The 26,115-nt window shown below is 41.7% G+C and overlaps 1 protein-coding gene and 1 pseudogene across 1 annotated transcript; one reads left to right on the top strand and one right to left on the bottom strand.

The window, feature by feature from the left end:
* Window positions 1-6,193: 6,193 nt before the first annotated feature.
* Window positions 6,194-10,045, top strand: LOC135560336 (piggyBac transposable element-derived protein 4-like). The gene is made up of 2 exons (XM_065002216.1): window positions 6,194-9,361; window positions 9,510-10,045. The coding sequence occupies exons 1-2, from the start codon at window positions 7,870-7,872 to the stop codon at window positions 9,827-9,829; spliced, it is 1,812 nt and encodes a 603-aa protein (XP_064858288.1). The 5' UTR covers window positions 6,194-7,869; the 3' UTR covers window positions 9,830-10,045.
* A 3,557-nt stretch (window positions 10,046-13,602) lies between these two features.
* LOC135560306 (zinc finger protein ZFP2-like) lies at window positions 13,603-25,876 on the bottom strand (annotated as a pseudogene).
* Between the last annotated feature and the right edge of the window lie 239 nt (window positions 25,877-26,115).

The following is a 26,115-nucleotide window of genomic DNA, read 5'->3' as shown; positions in this document are numbered from 1 at the left end:
ATTGTTGATTTTATTTGCTCATTGAAGATGCTCCAAAGATTTTTTACTATCATTCTTCATGTCATTTATCTTTGTTTCATAGTGTACTTTCTTCATTTTATTCAGTTTAGTCAAATGATTTCTCAATATGCAATAGGTTTGCCAATCAGTTATTCAGCCAGACCTATTTGCCATCTTTTTTGCCTCCCTCTTCATCATACCATTTTGTAATTCCTCATCAATTCACATGGATTTAACAGTTTTTACAGTCATTTTCTTAATGGGTGCTGCTTATTAGTAACTGGGATAAGCAGTTTCAAATGTGTCAAGGGCAGCGTCTGGTTGCTCATCATTACACACCAAGGGCAAACAAATATGATTTACATCAACAACATAGGAATCACTACAAAAAAATGCATGACCTCTTATACACAATATTAGGCCCAGCCTTTGGAACTGTGGTTTTCCTAGACATGGCTACTATAATGTGATCACTACATCTGATGGATCTGGATACTGCTTTAAAACCCATTTCTGCAGCATTAGTAAAGATATGATCAAACCATGTTGTTGATTTCATTCCTCTACTGTTTGTAACTACCCTGGTAGGTTGATTGACAACCTGAACAAGGTTGCCGGCACTGGTTACAGTTTGAAGCTTTCTCTTGAGTGGGCAGCCTGATCACAGCTTTCCTCCAGTATTAGTTAATTAACAGTGTCTTGAGTTTAGTTTGCCTGTTCTACAGTCTTGTAAATATAGGGGGGGTTGACTGGGACAGGCAATGTAATATCCATAATGTTTTAAGGAAAAGTTTTTGTAAAACAAGCACCTTACATTGGATCATCTTGAAACTTTCTCTCCAAAGCTAGCTTTGTATTTGTTCAAACTAAACTACTTACTTTGATGTGTCAAATCTGATCCTTTCTTCTCTTCTCCTCCTCTCACAGTTCCACTCAGCCCCGTTGTTTTCCTGCAGTCCACCAGCAGCACAGACAACCTCTTCATACCCAGCAGTAAGGTGCTACCAGGAGAGGCACGACACGGGGACTCCGGGAGGGAGGAGGGGCTAGCGTTGTCCTGGTTACCATAAAGAGGGGACACAGACACATATCATTATGGATGCTGATGTCACTGTTGTCATGAAGTGATATACAGAAACCCATCCCAGACCCAGAGAGAGCAAGCTGTATGCTAGACCAGACCAAGCTGTATGCTAGACCTGCTGATGCCACTGTTGACATGAAGTGTTTTACAGAAACCCATCCCAGACCCAGAGAGAGCAAACTGTATGCTAGGCCAGACCAAGCTGTACCATCTGGTGTTCTGATCTGGAGAGACTCTTCTCTTCCTCGTCAGCATCAGGATGTTGTTGAGGCTCCCCAGAGGATCCATAATAGTCATGTCTCTCTCCTGTGTGAACGAGGACATCAAACAGATGGTAAACTTATGACCATCTATTGCAATCATAGAGTCTTACAAGAGGCATGCATATGTCTAAAATGGCCACTTTCATCATGATTTCCTAAAACAGTGTTTGTGATGCAAATGTAAAAGGGTCGTTCCACGAAATGGGTCGCTTTTGCGTCCCTTTGTTATTTTAAGTAGAACATATGCACCAATATAGAATTTTAAAAGCCTGTTATATTAGATGAGGGGAACTTTAATATAGACCACATGGAGAATTCAATACATCTAATTGAAAAGTCCCTAAAATATATGAACCAATGGCATATCGACCCTTTAACAATTCCTACAGTACTGAACAACATATTCAAGTGTAGAACTTCAGTAGAATGCCCCTTTAAAACCACACATTAGTTCAACAACTGCATAGTTTGTGTCCCTGTTGAAGACAGTACTCACTGGTGTTAATCTGATATTCTGTCTCTTCCTCTTTCACCCCCAAAACGTCTTCCTCCTTCACCTTTATTGAGATAGCATCATCTTCCTCTCTAAACGGTTCTTTCTCTTCTTTCACTATAACAGCCTCCTCTTCCTCCTTTTTCATTCTGAAAGATTCTTTCTCCATACAGCCGACACCCTCTTCATTAGCAAGGGAGGAGTAGTTTAGTGAGCTCATGGTCAGGGATGTTAGCTAGCTAGCTAGCATTAGCGTCTAGCCTAGTGCTAGGCTCAGTATCAATCTTTAACACGTTTGCAAATTGAACCAGTTGATACGTCAAACGAAACTTGTTTAAAACACTGAGGTTAGCTAATGTACATTAAAACAGCAGACCTCCTCTTCATTAGCAGGGGATGAGTACTTTAATGAACTCATGGTCAGGGATGTTAGCTAGCTAGTTAGCATTAGCGACTAGCCTAGTGCTCGGCTCAGCATAAATCTTTAACAAGTTTGCAAATTAGGGTACAGTTAACCAGTTAATACGTCAACAGAACTGTGTTTAAAACACTGAGATTAGATAATGTACATTAACATGGTCTAAAGCGTCAATCTTTCACTTTTATGTTGGCTAGCAAGCTACCGAGGTGGTCGAAAGAGTTGGCGCCTTGTTGTTCCTGAAGAAGCGTCCCGTCCCGTCCAATATACGTCACGAAAGAAGAGTCAACTGAAAGACGCTCATCGCCATCTGCTGACTGGAGTGGGTAACGCAGTTTGGAAACAGTAGTTACAACACTTTTCGTATTGGAAAGAACGTCATAATTATTTAACAGTAAGCTGATATATTTTCTCTTCCAAATAATACGTTCCTGTACACAGACGTAGAAGCTCAATATGAATATGTAGATGATTAATAAATACTTATATGAATAGGTAGTGTGTTGATATACATTTTCTCTGTTAATTTTTCACATTCTTTTTTATCTACATGTGACCATACTATTCCCTTAAAGCCACGCTCTATAAGATACAAATCATCCTGTAAACAACAGAGCAAATGCATCACATGCAAATAGCACTTGATTATCTGTAGTGCTTTACACTGGGTAGACAAAACATTAAGAACAGCTGCTCCTTCCATGACTTAGAAAGACTAGGTGAATCCAGGCTAAAGCTATGATCCCTTACTGATGTCACTAGTTAAATCCACTTCAATCCGTGTAGATGAAGGGGGGAGACAGGTTAAATAAGGATTTTTAAGCCTTGAGACATGAGACATGGATTGTGCATGTGTGCCATTTAGAGAGTTAATGGGGAAGACAAAATATTTAATTTACTTTGCACAGGGTATGGTAGTAGGTGCCAGGCGCACCGGTTTGTGTCAAGAACTGCAACGCTGCTGGGTTTTTCAGCTCAACAGTTTCCCATGTGTACCAAGAGTGGTCCACCACCCAAACAGTGGTGGTTTGTGCCGTTTAAGATGAGGCAGGACGATTTGTTTTTTCATGAGCATGGCCTTAATACCCATCATGAGGTAACAACCTAGCCTATGAATGAAAGTTTAGAATGTAGGTTCACACAGGTCGAGAGAAAATTTTGCGATGACAGACAGTGACACATAGACAGACAGTGACACATTCAATACTGCCTTGCACACTCTCGCCTGCATCTAGCTGAAATAGAGATATCACTGGACAAATTCAGGTATGTTTATCCCCGTTTTGTTCCATTTAAACGTTTGTCAACAGAATCGGCGGAATGAATACACCCTTGATCATGCATAAACACAGTTCACTTTCATTACAGACACGTTGTATTCCTTCTTGCATCTATGTGCTGTCCTCTTATCACCTTCTCCCTTTGTTTCTGTACTTCAATGCACAACACATTAGCTGTATGTCACCAGGAGAAAAAACCTTTCCAAGCCAAACCATTTCATAACTGCTACACACAGCTTACATTGTTGTCACCATATTAGCTAAAATAACATCATAGTCAACAGAGCTAATAGAACTAACTCGTTAGTAAACCTGCTACAATCATGCAGTAACGTTACAGTGTACAGTCAGTAAGCAGTTTAGCACTTACCTTGGCGGGTCCCAGTGGCAATAAATTAGTAAAACCAAAAGCTTGCCTTGACTTGGAAGAGTTCCAGTGTTGTGTTGGATAGTCATAGCCAGCTAGCTAACATAGCATCGCTCTGTTTGAGCCAAGTGTTTGAGTAGACTAAACTAGATAGCTGCATTTGCTAGCTAAGTAAGTGAAACTGAAAGTGGAAAATAAATGACGAAATATCTCTCTCGCTTCTCCTTCATTTTGGAATAAAATAATTTGTTCAAAACTGTTCAACTATTGTATTTTTCTCTCTTTTAGTCAACTACTCACCACATGTTATGCACTGCAGTGCTAGCTAGCTGTAGCTTATGCTTTCAGTACTAGATACATTCTCTGATCCTTTCATTGGTTGGACATCATGTCAGTTCATGCTGCAAGAGCTCTGATAGGTTGGAGGATGTCCTCTGGAAGTTGTCATAATAACCGTGTAAGTCTATGGAAGCCTTGAGAACCATAATCCTCCTAGGTTTTGTATTGTGGTCAATATACCCAGAGGAGGATGCAAAACAGTATGTTTTAATAAATTATTTGGTGACGTGATTATATTTAGTATAGTTTTATCTAAAAAGGACCACTTTTAAATATTTTACCATTTTTATTTTTCTGAAAATAACTGAGGACGATGGTTCTCCCCTTCCTCCTCTGAGGAGACCCCACTGCACCCAAAGGACACCCAGCCAACTTGACACAATTGTGGGAAGCATTGGAGTCAACATGGGCCAGCATCCCTGTGGAATGCTTTCGACACCTTGTAGAGTCCATGCCCCGACGTATTGAGGCTGTTCTGAGGGGAAAAGAGGAGGGTCCAACGCCATATTAGGAAGGTGTTCCAGATGTTTGGTATAATCAGTGGATACATCTGCCATTTAGCAGACACTTTTATCCAAAGGGATTTGCAGTCATGTGTGCAAACACTTTACATATGGGTGATCCCAGGAATCAAACCCACTTCCCTGGTTTAACAAGCACTATACTCCACCAACTGAGCTACAGGACCACAAGGAATGATCAAGGAATGACGCAGATAAACACACACAGCCTGAGTTTCAAAAATATAATTGAATCAAAGACCGTAACATTGAAACTGACATACTTCATATTTAGTTACAATCAAATATTATTTGTCACATGCGCTGCATACAACAGGTGTGGATCTTAACGTGAAATGCTTACTGACAAGCCCTTAACCAACAAAGTAGATAAGTAAAATAAGTGTTAAGAAAATATTACCAAAATAAAACGTTCAAAAAAGTAACACAATAAAAAACAATAACGAGGCAAAATACCAGTACAGAGTCAATGTGGAGGCTATATACAGGGGGTACCAGTACAGAGTCAATGTGGAGGCTATATACAGGGGGTACCAGTACAGAGTCAATGTGGAGGCTATATACAGGGGTACCAGTACAGAGTCAATGTGGAGGCTATATACAGGGGGTACCAGTACAGAGTCAATGTGGAGGCTATATACAGGGGGTACCAGTACAGAGTCAATGTGGAGGCTATATACAGGGGGTACCAGTACAGAGTCAATGTGGAGGCTATATACAGGGGGTACCAGTACAGAGTCAATGTGGAGACTATATACAGGGGTTACCAGTACAGAGTCAATGTGGAGGCTATATACAGGAGGTACCAGTACAGAGTCAATGTGGAGACTATATACAGGGGGTACCAGTACAGAGTCAATGTGGAGGCTATATAAAGGGGGTACCAGTACAGAGTCAATGTGGAGGCTATATACAGGAGGTACCAGTACAGAGTCAATGTGGAGGCGATATACAGGGGGAACCAGTACAGAGTCAATGTGGAGGCTATATACAGGGGGTACCAGTACAGAGTCAATGTGGAGGCTATATACAGGGGGTACCAGTACAGAGTCAATGTGGAGGCTATATACAGGGGGTACCAGTACAGAGTCAATGTGGAGGCTATATACAGGGGGTACCAGTACAGAGTCAATGTGGAGGCTATATACAGGGGGTAATGGTAAAGAGTTTTCAACCACTCCACAAATGTCTTGTTGACAAACTATAGTATATGCAAGTATAAACACCATGGGACCACACAGCTGTCATACCGCTCAGGAAGGAGACTTGTTCTGTCTCCTAGAGATCAACATACGTTGGTGCGAAAAGTGCAAACCAGTCCCAGAACAACAGCAAAGGACCTTGTGAAGATGCTGGAGGAAACAGGTACAAAAATATCTATATCCATAGTATATAGACCTAGGATAGGATAGGATAAAGTAATCCTTCTCACCCCCCCTTAAAAGACTTAGATGCACTATTGTAAAGTGGCTGTTCCACTGGATGTCATAAGGTGAAAGCACCAATTTGTAAGTCGCTCTGGATAAGAGCGTCTGCTAAATGACTTAAATGTCAAATGTAAATGTCGTAAAATGAGTCCTATATCAACATAACCTGAAAGGCCACTCAGCAAGGAAGAAGCCACTGAAGAAGGGCCTTGGCTAGGGATGTATCCTTGTTTTGAATCCCAGCCACCATAGGAGGCCTTTTGCCTTTTGGTTGGCCGCCGTTGTAAATAAGAATTTGTTCTTAACTGACTTGCCAAGTTAAATAAAGGTTCAATAATAAATAAATAAAATAAAAATAAAGTACAGAGAGATAATTGATGAAAACCTGCTCCAGAGCACTCAGGACCTCAGACTGGGGCAAAGGTTCACTTTCCAACAGAACAACAACCCTAAGCACACAGACAAGACAACGCAGAAGTGGCTTCGGGACAAGTCTCTGAATGTCCTTGTGTGGCCCAGCCAGAGCCTGGACTTGAACCCGATCGAACATCTCTGGAGAGACCTGAAAATAGCTGTGCAGCGACGCTCCCCATCCAACCTGACAGAGGTTGAGAGGATCTGCAGAGGAGAATGGGAAAAAATACAGGTGTGCCAAGCTTGTTCCTGTTAACCCTTTCACACGTACTATCACACGGGTGTGATCGTTCTACAGTGGTCCCTGAAGCTTACGATCACACCCGTGTGTTTAGAACACTCTTTTAGAATGCTCGTTTAGAACGGCAGTTTCGAATGACGCAACAATCAGCGTTTGAGCTGGCCACACTTTTGTCAGAAACTATTTACACAAACACAGTCCTTACAAAGTTATGTCCAGAATGTCAGCAGTTTATTTTTGGATGCATTGTTCAGATATTCACAGAAGTAAATATAGCATAACACAATCATCCTAACCGGAAAAAATGTAGGCTACATTTGTCCTAGCGCTGAGGAAAGATTGACCCAACACAAGCAGTCATATTTTCTAACTCTCGGCTGACGTAAACTACAATATGAATTAGCTAATAGCAATTACTATATATAATTAATCACATCACGGGTGAGCTCACCATTGATCGAAATAACTAGGTAAAACACTTTATAGAAATCGAAAGTAATCCGACGATTAGTTTCAGCGCCCAGCCATGCATTTTTTCCTCAGGAAACCGAAGATAATAAGAGAAGACGAGATGAGTTTGGTCTGTTTGTAGTATGCATGTTGAAGGGGTGTGTCATCTACCGTCGTTCACATCCCACCATTAACTTCCGGAAGTCCTCAAATAATTAGTGAACTCTTACTCACCTCATTTTGTTGTAACATCTTTGGTCAAACAGACGTGAATCCCAGAATGCATTGTATGTCAACAAACATGGCTACACAGCTGGAATTAGCTTAGCTCATCATAATCAGTACAACCTTCAAAAAAGTATTTTACACACATAATATGTGCCCATTACAATCTGTGCAAGAATCGGAATGCATGAGTTGTCACCTAGAATTGAAAACATGTGAATAAAATCGTAAATACACAAATAATTACCACACAAAACATTTTCTGATAGTGATTTATTGATACAAGTGGCGCGTGCCGGCAGTCAACCACGTAACCTCCCACTCTGCGCCATTCAGTGTTGTTGTTTATGTATGTAGCTAGTGAGCTAAGCTGTACATTAACAATGTCTTTCAAAAGGAAACAACTCACAAATGTGGAAATTCTGGAGATTTTTTTTAATTCTGACAATGAGTCTGAGTATGAAAGTCAGGAATCAGATTCTGACAGTGACAGTGAGGAGCTGCCCCTCAACCTTGTAGCCATTGAGAACCCTGAATCTGAATTTCCCTTGTCAACTGAGGAAGTACCAGGTCCCTTTGAAGATGCTGGTGGTGATGGAGGCAGACCGACAGTGGATGAAGTACAGGAGTTCTGTGGTAGCTGGAAGGCCACCAGTCATTTCACCCCACCTGGCCCTGCTGTCTGCTTTGACGAGTCCCAGTCTGGAGTGCAACGCCCCTTGCCATTTCCAACTGAGGCAGAGTGCTTCAAGTTGTTTCTCACAGAGGAGCTGGTGGGAGAGATAGTTGAGGAGACCAATCGCTATGCCTTAGAGCTACAGGAGAAGAGAGAGCCAGGAGTGAGGGGGAAACTCGCTAAATGGGTGACAACCACAATTAGTGAAATGTATACCTTCCTGGTGACAGTCCTTCTCATGGGAATAGTAAAGAAGAACTCCCTAAGAGAATACTGGAGCACAGATCCTATGTTTGCAACTCCCTTCTTTGCCTCCCTCTTTTCCCAAGATCGCTTCCTAGTTCTGCTGCCATGCCTGCATTTTGTCAACAATGCTACTGCCATCCTAAGTGACCCGTTATACAAAATAAGAAATGTTCTTATCAGCCTGACATCAGCATTTGGTCGGGTCTTTGTGCCATACAAGGACCTATGCATTGATGAGTCCCTGATGTTATGGAAAGGTAGGCTGGCGTTCCGTCAATATATTCCCTCCAAAAGGCACAGGTTTGGAGTCAAGTTCTTTGTCATGTGCGACGTGAAGACAGGATTTGTCCAGGATATTATAGTTTACACAGGGTCCACCACTGACATCAAACATTATGAGGGGCTTGGGGTGTCAGGGTCCGTGGTGATGACCATGCTGGCTCCTCATCTCGGCAAGGGACACACTTTGTACGTGGACAATTGGTACAGCAGTCCCACACTCTTCCAGCATCTGCTCTCCAACAGCACAGGGGCATGTGGCACAGTCAGGTCGAACAGGAAGGGGATGCCGGCATTCGGATGCAGGAAGATGCAGAGAGGGGAGGTGGAGTTCCAAGAGAACGGTCAACAGCTGGCAGTAAAGTGGCATGACAAGCGAGACGTCCATGTCCTCTCCACTGTCCATACAGCAACCATGTCGGCCACAGGGAAGGTGGACCACCTGACCGGAGAGAGAAAGATCAAACCAGATTGTGTGCTTGATTATAACCTCAAAATGGGGGCCGTGGATAAGGCAGACATGATAAACAGCTTTGTGGAATGCACACGGAAAACGAACAAGTGGTATAAGAAGATATTTTTCCATCTGATCGACACTGCTGTCCTCAACGGCAGCATAGTTCACCGCCAACTAACAGGTGAGATGATTACTGAACAAGGTATTTTTGTAATTGGATGTACAGTTCACATACAAATCCATTATGCAATTATAGTGACAATATCTCACCCACCTACCCACTGCCTCATCATCCTCTAACTTTCCTCATCCTCCCCACTCCCTCATAGGTAAAGTAATTACCTACCAAAAATACAGAGAGAACCTCATGAGAGAGCTGCTGGAGGAGCACCACACCCCTCGGCGCCCATCCACTGGGGGTCGTCCTGCTGTAGACAATCTCCTACGCCTCACTGCACGACATTTTCCCTGCAAAGTCCCTCAAACTGCTTCTCAAGGTAGTCGCACACGGAGGCATTGCAAAGTCTGCCTGTCTGGCGCCAGGAGAAGTAAGCAGAGGAAGATGACAAAATACATGTGTCTAGCTTGTGATACACCTCTATGTATTTCACCATGCTTTGAGGAGTATCACATGCTCAAGCATTATTGAGCACATCTGCAGCAATAGGTGACTGACTGACCTGACATGTGACTTGACAGGTGACCAGCCATGATACTATGCCTTAGAGATGGGGGTGGAAATGCAGTTGTTGTTCAGTCATTGCATGGATATTAAATATGGGTTACGCATATTCAGTTTTTTGTCCTCTAGTAAAACAAGTTGTTGAAATAACTACCAGTACTGCAATAAAATAGATGAATATTACATATTGGCATGCATTTTCTTGCTGTGTTTTCATCCAGTACAACTGTTAAGGAGTGTACGTTAGCATACAAAAGCTGTCCTCATTCTTCAGCTCCAAAGATGTCCAGCTCCAGTTATGATATTGGCAAATAATGTTTCTGGTTTCTGAAAGTACAGAATAAAGAGGAATTATTCATTAGAATACAATATAAGGATATAGCAATAAAACAATACTACAAAGAAGTAACATAAAAAAATAGTTTATTGCATTGACAAAATCACAGATTTGAGTTATAACAGTAAGAAACTAACTTTTGAGCTCCACAAGGGGGCAAGGCAGGGCAGAACAGAGCTATGCTGAATAGACCAAATAAACAAACCATGGTCATATTTTTTATTTATTTAACTAGGCAAGTAATTTAATAACAAATTATTATTTACAATGATGGCCTACACCGGCCAAACTCTGACAACGCTGGGCCAATTGTGCGCTGCACTATGGGACTCCCAATCACAGCCAGGTGTGATACAGCCTGGATTTGAACCAGGGTGTCTGTAGTGCCATAGACCGCTGCGCCACTTGGGAGTCATAAGGCCAGGGTAGCTTCAAAATACAACACAAGCTAATAGTTTTCTGACGCAACTAGCATTGTTTTACAGAGCTAATAGAATAATGTAGCTAGGTAAGCATGATTGACAATAACACCATAAAGGTTATAAAATGTGTAACGTTACCTCACGTGTCCGCAGTTATAAGGAATATATTATGATCTACAGCTACAGCAGAAACGGCATACGGAAACTATTATTATAACTATTATAACGTAATAAGGCACTTACTTTGATGGACACGCAGCCTGGATTTGAACCAGGGAGTCTGTAGTGACGCCTCTAGTACTGATATGCTGTGCCTTTGACCGGTGCACCACTTGAGAGTCATAAGGCCGTGGTAGCTTCAAAATGCAACACAAGATAATACTTCTCTGACGCATTTAGCATTGTTTTACAGAGCTAATAGAAGAATGTGGCTACATAAGCACGATTGACTATAACATCATAAAGGTTATAAAATGAGTAACGTTACCTCACGTTTCCGCGGTGATAAAGAATATACACAAATATATTATGCTCCATACATACAGTACGCTACAATAGAAATGTGGAATAGAAAATGTGAACACGTGTGCAGATCCTGTTCTGACGCGAGATGAGCAAATGTCTGCAGACGTGAACTGCACAAACAATTGGGAAGTGCTTGGGGAATTTTGTCCGTGTCAGAAATGTCCCAAAAATGTAATTATCCGCAAAAGTAAAAATGACTATTTTTATGTGAATGAATGAGGAGGCGGAACACACCTAAATTCAAACTGTTTTTAGAAAATAAAAACTTGTTTGAAAATCATTGTTAAGACACCTGGCCAGCTGAGTGCAGGTGGGCTCTCCTGTCAACATGAGGCTCCTGTTGCAGCCCTCAAGGGCACATTGACAGATTTTCCACCTAGTCCTCTCTGGGATTCAAACAAGGGATCTTTCAGTTACTGGCCCAACACTGTTAACCGCTAGGCTACCTGCAGCAGGAGCCCCATGTTGACAGGAGAGCCCACCTGCATTCAGCTGGTCAGGGGCAGTGGTGCCCTGTAAGTAACAAATGTATCACTATCAGAGGGGTGTATTATGACATCAGATAGAACTACTCAGACATTCCAAATATCACTTGATTATCAGAGGGGTGTATTATGACATCAGATAGAACTACTCAGACATTCCAAATATCACTTGATTATCAGAGGGGTGTATTATGACATCATATAGATATTTCCAAATCAGGCTTCATCCATATCATGAAGGTGGATATTGATCCAACCATTTCAAAAGTAATGACTGGGCTGACGGAAACAGGTTATGCCTGAACATTTTTATAAATGGCGACAGACGATATGTTAGTTCGTTTGACATGGTGGGTTGTGTCAGTAAAAACGTTTTAGTGAGAAATGGCAATGGAAACTCCTTTATGTACAAATATTTATATAATAACCATCATGTCTTAGTTAACTTGGAGTCACGTGATGATATGTTGTGTGGTCCTCCCTCTAAAACTTGGAAAACCATGTAGTTTATTAGGCTACAGATGAAATAAGTTATGAACTTCACAGGGTGGTGAAACTACATGTGATGAGCTTGATGCTCAATTCCAATACATTTTGAGGGTCTTAATCTGGTGACATGATGACCGATGCTTGGTTGCCATTTGACAAATAAAATAATTGCTCTCATCCATAATAATCTCATCATTCGGTTAACAATGTTTATTCAACCAGTGGGAGCGTTGTAAATGCCCCAAGGAAAGTCGAAAGAGGAACTCTTCATTGAGACAATGATAAACAGCAATCCTTGGGAGAGTTGTGGTGGATATTATAAAATCAGGATCTGCTGGAGTCCAAGTCAAACCAAGATTCTTTATTTCTGAGCTCAGAGAGAATAACAGAGTTACACAGCGCAGTGTAGACAGTCTGAATTCCTGAAGCATTGAGTGATGAGCACATATCTTTATAGTTTCCTGTTCCTGGGCGGGACTTTATTCATACAAGGACACAGGTGTAAATTGGTTTGCAACACAGAATGATCCTCCCAAGAACAGGAGCTTATAATAGGACAGTTTCACAAGGTTAGTCACATACTCAGTTATGTGGACACACATACAACTAACATTTTCCATTACAGAGTCTGAACATTTTCATTTCATTAAATCATCAGTGGGCAACAATGCAAATGTCAACAATGGAACTAATGCATCACATCCAAATATCACTTGATTATCTGTAGTGCTGGAGGAATGACACACCCAGATAAACACACAAAGAGTTTTAAAAAAGGACAATTTAAAAGAAGGAACCTGATCTTCTTTATATTCAAACTGACAGACTCCATATTCAATTCATGTTTTCTAATAAAAACAAACAAATATATGTTTGAGTATACCCTGTACCATTTAATTTCATATGGTAAAGACAGGTAAACACATTGTCAGTCAACAATATAATACAACAGGAGCACTGTGTATGTTCTCTGATGAATTTTAAGTCAATGTGATGTGAAATATCAACATACACGCTAAGAGAAATAATTTCTCTCTCCTGTGTGGATTCTCTAATGACGTTTAAGTGACTTATGAGTAATATGTTTTCCCACAGTCTGAGCTTTTCTAAGCCTTCTCCTCTGTGTGCAGTCTAATGTGTTCTTTCAGGCTTCCTAAATGGGCAAATGGTTTGCACCCTGGGAGCAGTGGTAAGGCTTCTCTCCTGTGTGTATTCTCTCATGTTGTTTCAGCTCCCCCGACTGGTTGAAACACTTTCCACACTGGGAGCAGTGGTAAGGCTTCTCTCCTGTGTGTATTCTCTCATGTCGTTTCAGCTCCCCCGAATGGTTGAAACACTTTCCACAGTGGGAGCAGTGGTAAGGCTTCTCTCCTGTGTGTATTCTCTCATGTTGTTTCAGCTCCCCCAAACTGCCGAAAACACTTTCACACGTGGGAGCAGGGAGCAGTGGTAAGGCTTCTCTCCTGTGTGTATGGTATTCTCTCATGTGTTTTCAGATCCCCCAAACTGGTTGAAACCCTTTCCACACTGGGAGCAGTGGTAAGGCTTCTCTCCTGTGTGTATTCTCTCATGTTGTTTCAGCTCCCCTGTGGTTGAAACACTTTCCACACTGGGAGCAGTGGTAAGGCTTCTCTCCTGTGTGTATTCTCTCATGTTGTTTCAGCTCCCCCAAACTGCCGAAACACTTTCCACACTGGGAGCAGTGGTAAGGCTTCTCTCCTGTGTGTATTCTCTCATGTTGTTTCAGCTCCCCAATCTGGTTTAAAACACTTTCCACACTGGGAGCAGTGGTAAGGCTTCTCTCCTGTGTGTATTCTCTCATGTTTTTCAGCTCCCCCAAACTGCCGAAACACTTTCCACACTGGGAGCAGTGGTAAGGCTTCTCTCCTGTGTGTATTCTCTCATGTTGTTTCAGCTCCCCCGAACTGCCGAAACACTTTCCACAGTGGGAGCAGTGGTACGGCTTCTCTCCTGTGTGTATTCTCTCATGTTGTTTCAGCTTCCCCAAACTGACGAAACACTTTCCACATTGGGAGCAGTGGTAAGGCTTCTCTCCTGTGTGTATTTTCTCATGTTCTTTCATTTCCCCCGACCGAGTGAAACACTTCCCACATTGGGAGCAGTGGTAAGGCTTCTCTCCTGTGTGTATTCTCTCATGTTGTTTCAGATCCCCGAATGGTTGAAACACTTTCCACAGTGGTGGGAGCAGTGGTAAGGCTTCTCTCCTGTGTGTATTCTCTCATGTAGTTTCAGATCCCCCCAGTTGAAAACACTTTCCACACTGGGAGCAGTGGTAAGGCTTCTCTCCTGTGTGTATTCTCTCATGTTGTTTCAGCTCCCCTGACTGGTTGAAACACTTTCCACATTGGGAGCAGTGGTAAGGCTTCTCTCCTGTGTGTATTATCTTATGTCTTTTCAGATGTGCTTTCTGTTTAAAACTCTTTTCACACTGGGAGCACTGGTGTCGTCTTGCTGGTTTGGACGTCCCTGGCTCTGGTTCCTCTGAGTCTGGTCTTTCTCCTGCCAAAGATAGTGTTATTTTTAAATAGAGACCCGAATGAAAGCACATGATAAAACAACCTTGCTACGAGGGTAAATCCTAAATCAGATCTCTCAATAACCTGAGGCCAGTTTTAACAATCTTAGTGTGATTTTAAAACAAATGTAGAGCTTCCTGGTAATTACTGCTATGTTTACATTACTTATTCATCCTGTTTTACAAGTCAGAACACAAAAAACTAGACAGTTATAGGACACTGAAGACACAGACGTCGCTGGATTCCAATTGAACAGGTGGTTCTAAATATATAACATTCATAGCTGTATGATACAGAATGTGACCTACACACTTCCTTAAACATAAAATAACTAAAGTAATTTTGTGTGGAAGTCCAAAACTTGTTTTTACGTCACAGATACAAAGCACATCAGTAACATCTCCCCGTTGTTGAAAGGGTTCGACACATTGCTGTTTAATTGGACCAATTTCTTATTTAGACATTCACAGATTTTCAACATTTTGATTATCGCTGATGTCATATTTTGGGTAAATGTTCCTAAAACGGATAGTAACAACAAAAAACAAAAATATAAACGCAACATGTAAAGTGTTGGATGGTTCATGAGCTGAACAAAAAGATTGCAGAATTTTTACATCCCTGTTATTCAACATTTATTCTTTCCCAAGATAATCCATCCACCTGACATGATATGCATATCAAGAAGCTGATTGAACAGCTTGCTTATTACACAGGTGCACCTTGTGCTGGGGATAATAAAAGGCTACTCGAAAATGTGCAATGCCACAGATCTCTGAGGGAGCGGGCAATTGGCATGCTGATGCAGGAATGTCCACTGGAGCTGTTACGGAATTTAATGTACAGTACCAGTCAAAAGTTTGGACTCACCTACTCATTCAAGGGTTTTTCTTTATTTTATTACTATTTTCTACATTGTAGAATAATAAAGACATCAAAATTATTAAAAAACACATGGAATCATGTAGTAACCACAAGTGTTAAATCAAAATATATATTTTATTCTTCAAAAGTTGCCACCCTTGCTTTCTCTCAAACAGCTTCACCTGGAATCCTTTTCCAACAGTCTTGTAGGCGTTCCCACATATGCTGAGAACTTGTAGGCCGCTTTCCCTTCACCTCTGCGATCCAACTCATCCCAAACCATCTTGATTTGGTTGAGGTCGGGGGATTGTGTAGGCCAGGTCATCTGATGCAGCACTCCATCACTCTCCTTCTTGGTCAAATAGCTCTTACACAGCCTGATGGTGTGTTGGGTCATTGTCCTGTTGAAAATCAAATGACAGTGGGACTAAGCCCAAACTAGATGGGATGGCATATAGCTGTAGAATGCTGTGGAAGCCATGCTGGTTAAGTGTGACTTTGATTTATTTATTCATGACATTGTCAACAGCAAAGCACCCGCACACCATCACATCTCCTCCTCCATGCTTCACGGTGGGAACCACACATGCGGAGATAATCTGTTCATCTACTCCTCGTCTCACAAAGACATGACGCTCGGATCCAAAAATCTCAAATTTGGACTCATCAGACCCAAGGACAGATATCCACCGGTCTAATGTCCATTGCTCGTGTTTCTTGGCCCAAGCAAGTCTCTTCTTCTTATTGGTGTGCTTGAGTAGTGGTTTCTTTGCAGCAATTCGACCATGAAGGCCTGATTCACACATTCTCCTCTGAACAGTTGATATTGAGATGTGTCTGTTCATGCAACTCTGTGAAGCATTTATTTGGGCAGCCATTTCTGAGGCTGGTAACTCTAATGAACTTATCCTCTGCAGCAGAAGTAACTCTGGGTCTCAAAATGCAAATTAATTACTTAAAAATCATTCAATGTGATTTTCTGGATTTTTGTTTTAGATCCCGTCTCTCATGGTTGAAGCCTGCTATAAACCACCCTCTGCCCCCAGCTGTGCTCTGGACACCATATGTGAACTGATTGCCCCCCATCTATCTTTGAGCTCGTGCTGCTAGGCGACCTAAACTGGAACATGCTTAACACCCCAGCCATCCTACAATCTAAACGTGATGCCCTCAATCTCACACAAATTATCAATGAACCTCCCCAAAGCCTTAAACACGGGCACCCTCATAGATATCATCCTAACCAACTTGCCCTCTAAATACACCTCTGCTGTTATCAACCAAGATCTCAGCGATCACTGCCTCATTGCCTGCATCCGTAATGGGTCAGCGGTCAAACGACCTCCACTCATCACTGTCAAACGCTCCCTGAAACACTTCAGCGAGCAGGCCTTTCTAATCGACCTGGCCGGGGTATCCTGGAAGGATATTGATCTCATCCCGTCAGTAGAGGATGCCTGGGTATTTTTTTTTTAAATGCCTTCCTAACCATCTTAAATAAGCATGCCCCATTCAAGAAATTTAGAACCAGGAACAGATATAGCCCTTGGTTCTCCCCAGACCTGACTGCCCTTAACCAACACAAAAACATCCTATGGAGTTCTGCATTAGCATCGAACAGCCCCCGTGATATGCAGCTGTTCAGGGAAGCTAGAAACCATTATACACAGGCAGTTATAGAAAAGCCAAGGTTAGCTTTTTCAAGCAGAAATTTGATTCCTGCAACACTAACTCAAAAAAGTTCTGGAACACTGTAAAGTCCATGGAGAATAAGAACACCTCCTCCCTGCTGCCCACTGCACTGAAGATAGGAAACACTGTCACCACTGATAAATCCACCATAATTGAGAATTTCAATAAGCATTTTTCTATGGCTGGCCATGCTTTCCACCTGGCTACTCCTACCCCGGTCAACAGCACTGTACCCCCCACAGCAACTCGCCCAAGCCTTCCCCATTTCTCTTTCTCCCAAATCCAGTCAGCTGATGTTCTGACAGAGTGGCAAAATCTGGACCCTTACAAATCAACCCGGGCTAGACAATCTGGACCCTTTCTTTCTAAAATTATCTGCCGAAATTGTTGCCACCCCTATTACTAGCCTGTTCAACCTCTCTTTCGTGTCGTCTGAGATTCCCAAAGATTGGAAAGCAGCTGCGGTCATCCCCCTCTTCAAAGGGGGGGGACACTCTTGACCCAAACTGCTACAGACCTATATCGATCCTACCTTGCCTTTCTAAGGTCCATCCATTACCGACCATTTCGAATCTCACCATACCTTCTCTGCTATGCAATCTGGTTTCAGAGCTGGTCATGGGTGCACCTCAGCCACGCTCAAGATCCTAAACGATATCTTAACCGCCATCGATAAGAAACATTACTGTGCAGCCGTATTCATTGATCTGGACAAGGCTTTCAACTCTGTCAATCACCACATCCTCATCGGCAGACTCAACAGCCTTGGTTTCTCAAATGATTGCCTCGCCTGGTTCACCAACTACTTCTCTGATAGAGTTCAGTGTGTCAAATCGGAGGGTCTGCTGTCCGGACCTCTGGCAGTCTTTATGGGGGTGCCACAGGGTTCAATTGTTGGACCGACTCTCTTCTCTGTATACATCAATGATGTCGCTCTTGCTGCTGGTGAGTCTCTGATCCACCTCTACGCAGACAACATCATTCTGTATACTTCTGGCCCTTCTTTGGACACTGTGTTAACAACCCTCCAGGCAAGCTTCAATGCCATACAACTCTCCTTCCGTGGCCTCCAATTGCTCTTGAATACAAGTAAAACTAAATGCATGCTCTTCAACCGATCGCTGCCTGCACCTGCCCGCCTGTCCAACATCACTACTCTGGACGGCTCTGACTTAGAATACGTGGACAACTACAAATACCTAGGTGTCTGGTTAGACTGTAAACTCTCCTTCCAGACCCACATCAAGCATCTCCAATCCAGAGTTAAATCTAGAATTGGCTTCCTATTTCGCAACAAAGCATCCTTCACTCATGCTGCCAAACATACCCTTGTAAAACTGACCATCCTTCCAATCCTCGACTTCGGCGATGTCATTTACAAAATAGCCTCCAATACCCTACTCAACAAATTGGATGCAGTCTATCACAGTGCAATCCGTTTTTGTCACCAAAGCCCCATATACTACCCACCATTGCGACCTGTACGCTCTCGTTGGCTGGCCCTCGCTTCATACTCGTCGCCAAACCCACTGGCTCCATGTCATCTACAAGACCCTGCTAGGTAAAGTCCCCCCTTATCTCAGCTCGCTGGTCACCATAGCATCACCCACCTGTAGCACGCCCTCCAGCAGGTATATCTCTCTGGTCACCCCCAAAATCAATTCTTTCTTTGGCTGCCTCTCCTTCCAGTTCTCTGCTACCAATGACTGGATTGAACTACAAAAATCTCTGAAACTGGAAACACTTATCTCCCTCACTTGCTTTAAGCACCAACTGTCAGAGCAGCTCACAGATTACTGCACCTGTACATAGCCCACCTATAATTTAAACCCAAACAACTACCTCTTTCCCTACTGTATTTATTTGATTTATTTTGCTCCTTTGCACCCCATTATTTTTATTTCTACTTTGCACATTCTTCCACTGCAAATCTACCATTCCAGTGTTTTACTTGCTGTATTGTATTTACTTTGCCACCATGGCCTTTTTTGCCTTTACCTCCCTTATCTCACCTCATTTGCTCACGTCGTATATAGACTTGTTTATACTGTATTATTGACTGTATGTTTGTTTTACTCCATGTGTAACTCTGTCGTTGTATGTGTCGAACTGCTTTACTTTATCTTGGCCAGGTCGCAATTGTAAATGAGAACTTGTTCTCAACTTGCCTACCTGGTTAAATAAAGGTGAAATATATATATATTTTTTAAAAGTGTATCCATGATAAAAACTTACAGACCTCTACATGCTTTGTAAGTAGGAAACACTGCCGATTTTGCAGGTTATCAAATACTTGTTCTCCCCACTGTATAGCCATATTATAAAGTATTTATTATGTAATAGATCATATGGGTTGAAAAGTGTTTTATTAGAAAAGTATGAAAATCAAATTAAATATTATTATTCACGTGCCGAATACAACCGGTGTAGACCTTAGTGAAATGCTTACTTACAAGCCCTTAACCAACAATGCAGTTAAGAAAAATACTTGTAAAGTACAAAATAAGTCCCTCTGACACCGCCTGGTATAGAAGTCCTGAGTGGCAGGAAGCTTGCTCCTAGTGATGTACTGGGCCGTACGCACTGCCCTCTGTAGTGCCTTGCGGTCAGAGGCCGAGCAGTTGCCAAACCAGGCAGTGATGCAATCAGTCAGGATGCTCTCGATGGTGCAGCTGTAGAACGTTTTGAGGATCTGAGGACCCATGACAAATCTTTTCAGTATCCTGAAGGGGAATAGGTTTTGTCGTGCCCTCTTCACGACTGTCTTGGTGTGCTTGGACCATGATAGTTTGTTGGTGATGCGGACACCAAGGAACTTGAAACTCTCAACCTGCTCAGCTACAGCTCTGTCAATGAGAATGGGGCGTGCTTGGTCCTCCTTTTCCTGTAGTCCACAATCATCTCCTTTATCTTGATCACATTGGAGGGGGCTGAGCATGTTATGGCTAGGGATTCCGCTAGCGGAACGTTGACAACATCCGGTGAAATTGCAGAGTGCAAAGTATTTTTTTATTTTTTTATTAGAAATATTTAACTTTCATGCATTCACAAGTGCAAAGGTTAACTTCTTGTTAATCTAGCCACCGTGTCAGATTTCAAAAAGGCTTTACGGCAAAAGCAAACCATGCGATTATCTGAGGACAGCACCCCATCAAACAAACACACGACAATCATATTTCAACCCACCAGGCGCGACACAAACCTCAGAAATAACTATATAATTTGTGCCTTACCTTTGAAGAGCTTCTTCTGTTGGCACTCCAATGTCCCATAAACATCACAAATGGTCCTTTTCTTCGATTAATTCCGTCGTTATATCTCCAAAATGTCCATTTATTTGGCGCGTTTGATTTAAAAAAAAAAAAAACACTGGTTCCAACTCGCCCAGCATGACTACAAAATATCTAATACGATACCTGTAAATGCTGTCCAAACATTTGAAACAACTTTCCTAATCCAACTTTAGGTATTTTAAAACGTAAATAATCGAGAAAATTTAAGATGGGATAAACGGTGTTCAATACCGGATAAAAACAACGTGAAGCGCGTGACCTGGAGCGCGCATCAAAACATTAGAGAGCACTAGGCTGGACCCTCGTTCTGAATAGCCGAACTTCTTCATTTCTCTAAAGAAAAACATCAACCAATTTCTAAAGACTGTTGACATCTAGTGGAAGCAATAGGAACTGCAACCAAGTGCAACAGCAAAAGTGCCACACAAAACCATTTGAAAACAGAGTCACCTCATCAACAAAAAATTCCTCCTGGATGGTTTGTCCTCGGGTTTCACCTGCCAAATAAGTTATGATATACGCACAGACATTATTTTAACAGTTTTAGAAACTTTAGAGTGTTTTCTATCCAAACCTACCAATTATATGCATATCCTAGCTTCTGGGCAGGTAGCAGGTAGTTTATTTTGGGAACGCTTTTCTTCCGGACGTGAAAATACTGCCCCTATCCCAAACTTAACTTCTAAAAATGCACACATGTTAATTTAAAGGCACACATGTTAATTTAAACGAATTCCCGGTGATTACCTCATGATGCTACAGTCCTCCTTTAAGACTCCATAATTTTTCATCATTAGATGCTACAGTCCTCCTTTAAGACTCTATAATGCTTCATCATTAGCTGCTACAGTCCTCCTTTAAGACTCCATAATGCTTCAACATTAGCTGTTACAGTCCTCCTTTAAGTCTCCATAATGTTTAGAATGTGTCTGGAAGCGCTACTCTATCTATTCTATTCTCATCCTTTCGGTTTTAATAATATTTAAAAAATAATAATGTTATAATAGGTAATAACTAACTTTAATAACTAGGGTTAATACCTGCCTGGCGCACCAACAAAATATTTATTTAGCCCCCTCTAACAATACCGCTACAGAATTAGCATAGTAGGCCATGTAACTTAACCTGTAGTGACACCCAGCCCGTGAACGGGACCGTTATCATCATCTGACACTAATTAGCATAACGCAACGGACATAAATCTTCCTAGAAAATATTCATATTCATGAAAATCACAAGTGAAATATATTGGAACACAGCTTAGCCTTTTGTTAATCACCCTGTCATCTCAGATTTTCAAAATATGCTTTACAGAAAAATATTCCAAATTAGCTCCATAATATCGCCTAAAAACATGGCAAACGTTGTTTAGAATCAATCCTCAAGGTGTTTTTCTAATATCTATTTGATAATATATCCATCGGGACAATTCCTTTTTCTCTAGGACCGATTGGAATAATGGCTACCTCTGCGCTTTACGCGAGAATCTCTCTCGGAGCCACCATGTGACCACTTACGCAATGTGCCCCCATACGGCTATTCTTCAACAGAAATGCGTAAAACTACGTCACAATGCTGTAGACACCTTGGGGAATACGTAGAAAGCGTAAGCTCGTTGATGGTACATTCAAAGCCATATAGTGAGTCATTGGAACGCAGCGCTTTCAAAACCTGGGGCACTTCCGTGTTAGATTTTTCTCAGGCTTTCGGCTGCAACATCAGTTCTGTTATACTCACAGACAATATCTTTACAGTTTTGGAAACGTTAGAGTGTTTTCTATCCAAAGATGTCAATTATATGCATATTCTAGCATCTTTTCCTGACAAAATATCCCGTTTAAAACGGGGACGTTTTTCCCCAAAAATGAAAATACTGCCCCCTAACACCAAGAGGTTTTAAGGTAATCAGAAATATTTAGGACTAACTTATTCCTTGACACCCATTCTGAAACTAACTGCAGCTCTATGTTAAGTGTTGCAGTCATTTCAGTCGCTGTAGTAGCTGACGTGTACGGTGTTGAGTCATCCACATACATAGACTCACTGGCTTTACTCAAATGTCATTGGCATGTTGTTGGTAAAGATTGAAAAAGTAGGTGCCAAACAGCTGCCCTGGGGAATTCCTGATTCAAACTTGATTTTGTAGCTCTGGGGCGGCAGGTAGCCTAGTGGTTAGAGCGGTAGGCCAGTAACCGAAAGATTGCTGGATCGAATCCCCGAGTTGACAAGGTAAAAAACTCTGTCGTTCTGCCCCTGAACAAGGCCGTCATTGAAAAAAATAATTTGTTCTTAACTGACTTGCCTAGTTAAATAAAGGTTACATTTTAAAAGAAAAACTCTTTATCCACAATATAGCAGGGGGTGTAAAGCCATACGTTTTTGTCAGCAACAGACTATGATCGATAATGTCAAATGCCGCACTGAAGTCAAACAAAACAGCCCCAACAGTATTTTTATCATCAATTTCTCTCAGCCAATCAGTCATTTGCAAGTGCTGTGCTTGTTGAATGAACTTCCCTATAAGCTAAAAGTCTATATTTGTTTACTGTAAAATAGCATTGTATCTGGTCAAATATTTTTTTCCCAAAATTGCAAGGGTTGGTAACAGGCTGATTGGTCAGCTATTTAAGCCAGTAAAGGGAGCTTTACTATTCTTGGGTAGTGGAATTACTTTAGCTTCCCACTAGGCCTGAGGGCACACACTTTCTAGTAGGCTTAAATTCAAGACAAGGCAAATAGGAATGGCAATATCGGCCGCTATTATCCTCAATTTTCCATCCAAGTTGTCAGACACCAGTGACTTGTCATTGTTGATTTTATTTGCGCATTGAAGATGCTCCAAAGATTTTTTACAATCATTCTTCATGTCATTTATCTTTGTTTCATAGTGTAGTTTCTTCTTTTTATTCAGTTTAGTCACATGATTTCTCAATATGCAATAGGTTTGCCAATCAGTTATTCAGCCAGACCTATTTGCCATCTTTTTTGCCTCCCTCTTCATCATACCATTTTGTAATTCCTCATCAATCCACATGGATTTAACAGTTTTTACAGTCATTTTCTTAATGGGTGCTGCTTATTAGTAACTGGGATAAGCAGTTTCAAATGTGTCAAGGGCAGCGTCTGGTTGCTCATCATTACACACCAAGGGCAAACAAATATTATTTACATCAACAACATAGGAATCACTACAAAAAAATGTATGACCTCTTATACACAATATTAGGCCCAACCTTTGGAACTGTGGTTTTCCTAGACATGGCTACTATAATGTGATCACTACATCTGATGGATCTGGATACTGCTTTAAAACCCATTTCTGCAGCATTAGTAAAGATATGATCAAACCATGTTGTTGATTTCATTCCTCTACTGTTTGTAACTACCCTGGTAGGTTGATTGATAACCTGAACAAGGTTGCCGGCACTGGTTACAGTTTGAAGCTTTCTCTTGAGTGGGCAGCCTGATCACAGCTTTCCTCCAGTATTAGTTAATTAACAGTGTCTTGAGTTTAGTTTGCCTGTTCTACAGTCTTGTAAAGATAGGGGGGTTGACTGGGACAGGCAATGTAATATCCATAATGTTTTAAGGAAAAGTTTTTGTAAAACAAGCACCTTACATTGGATCATCTTGAAACTTTCTCTCCAAAGCTAGCTTTGTATTTGTTCAAACTAAACTACTTACTTTGATGTGTCAAATCTGATCCTTTCTTCTCTTCTCCTCCTCTCACAGTTCCACTCAGCCCCGTTGTTTTCCTGCAGTCCACCAGCAGCACAGACAACCTCTTCATACCCAGCAGTAAGGTGCTACCAGGAGAGGCACGACACGGGGACTCCGGGAGGGAGGAGGGGCTAGCGTTGTCCTGGTTACCATAAAGAGGGGACACAGACACATATCATTATGGATGCTGATGTCACTGTTGTCATGAAGTGATATACAGAAACCCATCCCAGACCCAGAGAGAGCAAGCTGTATGCTAGACCAGACCAAGCTGTATGCTAGACCAGACCAAGCTGTATGCTAGACCTGCTGATGCCACTGTTGTCATGAAGTGTTTTACAGAAACCCATCCCAGACCCAGAGAGAGCAAACTGTATGCTAGGCCAGACCAAGCTGTACCATCTGGTGTTCTGATCTGGAGAGACTCTTCTCTTCCTCGTCAGCATCAGGATGTTGTTGAGGCTCCCCAGAGGATCCATAATAGTCATGTCTCTCTCCTGTGTGAACGAGGACATCAAACAGATGGTAAACTTATGACCATCAATTGCAATCATAGAGTCTTACAAGAGGCATGCATATGTCTAAAATGGCCACTTTCATCATGATTTCCTAAAACAGTGTTTGTGATGCAAATGTAAAAGGGTCGTTCCACGAAATGGGTCGCTTTTGCGTCCCTTTGTTATTTTAAGTAGAAAATATGCACCAATATTGAATTTTAAAAGCCTGTTATATTAGATGAGGGGAACTTTAATGTAGACCACATGGAAAATTCAATACATCTAATTGAAAAGTCCCTGAAATATATGTACCAATTGCATATCGACCCTTTAACAATTCCTACAGTACTGAACAACATATTCAAGTGTAGAACTTCAGTAGAATGCCCCTTTAAAACCACACATTAGTTCAACAACGGCATAGTTTGTGTCCATGTTGAAGACAGTACTCACTGGTGTTAATCTGATATTCTGTCTCTTCCTCTTTCACCCCCAAAACGTCTTCCTCCTTCACCTTTATTGAGATAGCATCATCTTCCTCTCTAAACGGTTCTTTCTCTTCTTTCACTATAACAGCCTCCTCTTCCTCCTTTTTCATTCTGAAAGATTCTTTCTCCATACAGCCGACCCCCTCTTCATTAGCAAGGGAGGAGTAGTTTAGTGAGCTCATGGTCAGGGATGTTAGCTAGCTAGCTAGCATTAGCGTCTAGCCTAGTGCTAGGCTCAGTATCAATCTTTAACACGTTTGCAAATTGAACCAGTTGATACGTCAAACGAAACTTGTTTAAAACACTGAGGTTAGCTAATGTACATTAAAACAGCAGACCTCCTCTTCATTAGCAGGGGATGAGTACTTTAATGAACTCATGGTCAGGGATGTTAGCTAGCTAGTTAGCATTAGCGACTAGCCTAGTGCTCGGCTCAGCATAAATCTTTAACAAGTTTGCAAATTAGGGTACAGTTAACCAGTTAATACGTCAACAGAACTGTGTTTAAAACACTGAGATTAGATAATGTACATTAACATGGTCTAAAGCGTCAATCTTTCACTTTTATGTTGGCTAGCAAGCTACCGAGGTGGTCGAAAGAGTTGGCGCCTTGTTGTTCCTGAAGAAGCGTCCCGTCCCGTCCAATATACGTCACGAAAGAAGAGTCAACTGAAAGACGCTCATCGCCATCTGCTGGCTGGAGTGGGTAACGCAGTTTGGAAACAGTAGTTACAACACTTTTCGTATTGGAAAGAACGTCATAATTATTTAACAATAAGCTGATACATTTTCTCTTCCAAATAATACGTTCCTGTACACAGACGTAGAAGCTCAATATGAAAATGTAGATGATTAATAAATACTTATATGAATAGGTAGTGTGTTGATATACACTTTCTCTGTA

This window comes from Oncorhynchus nerka, linkage group LG15, assembly GCF_034236695.1.
Source record: "Oncorhynchus nerka isolate Pitt River linkage group LG15, Oner_Uvic_2.0, whole genome shotgun sequence".
Taxonomy (NCBI): Eukaryota; Metazoa; Chordata; class Actinopteri; order Salmoniformes; family Salmonidae; genus Oncorhynchus; species Oncorhynchus nerka.
This window is presented reverse-complemented; position numbering and strand designations above follow the sequence as displayed.

What these genes read in the sequence shown, in the direction of transcription:
- LOC135560336 (XM_065002216.1), top strand. Translation starts at nt 7,870, where the DNA reads ATGTATGTAGCTAGTGAGCTAAGCTGTACATTAACAATGTCTTTCAAA. An exon ending in AGTTCACCGCCAACTAACAG is followed by an intron (nt 9,362 to 9,509) that starts GTGAGATGATTA and finishes ACTCCCTCATAG; the next exon opens with GTAAAGTAATTACCTACCAA.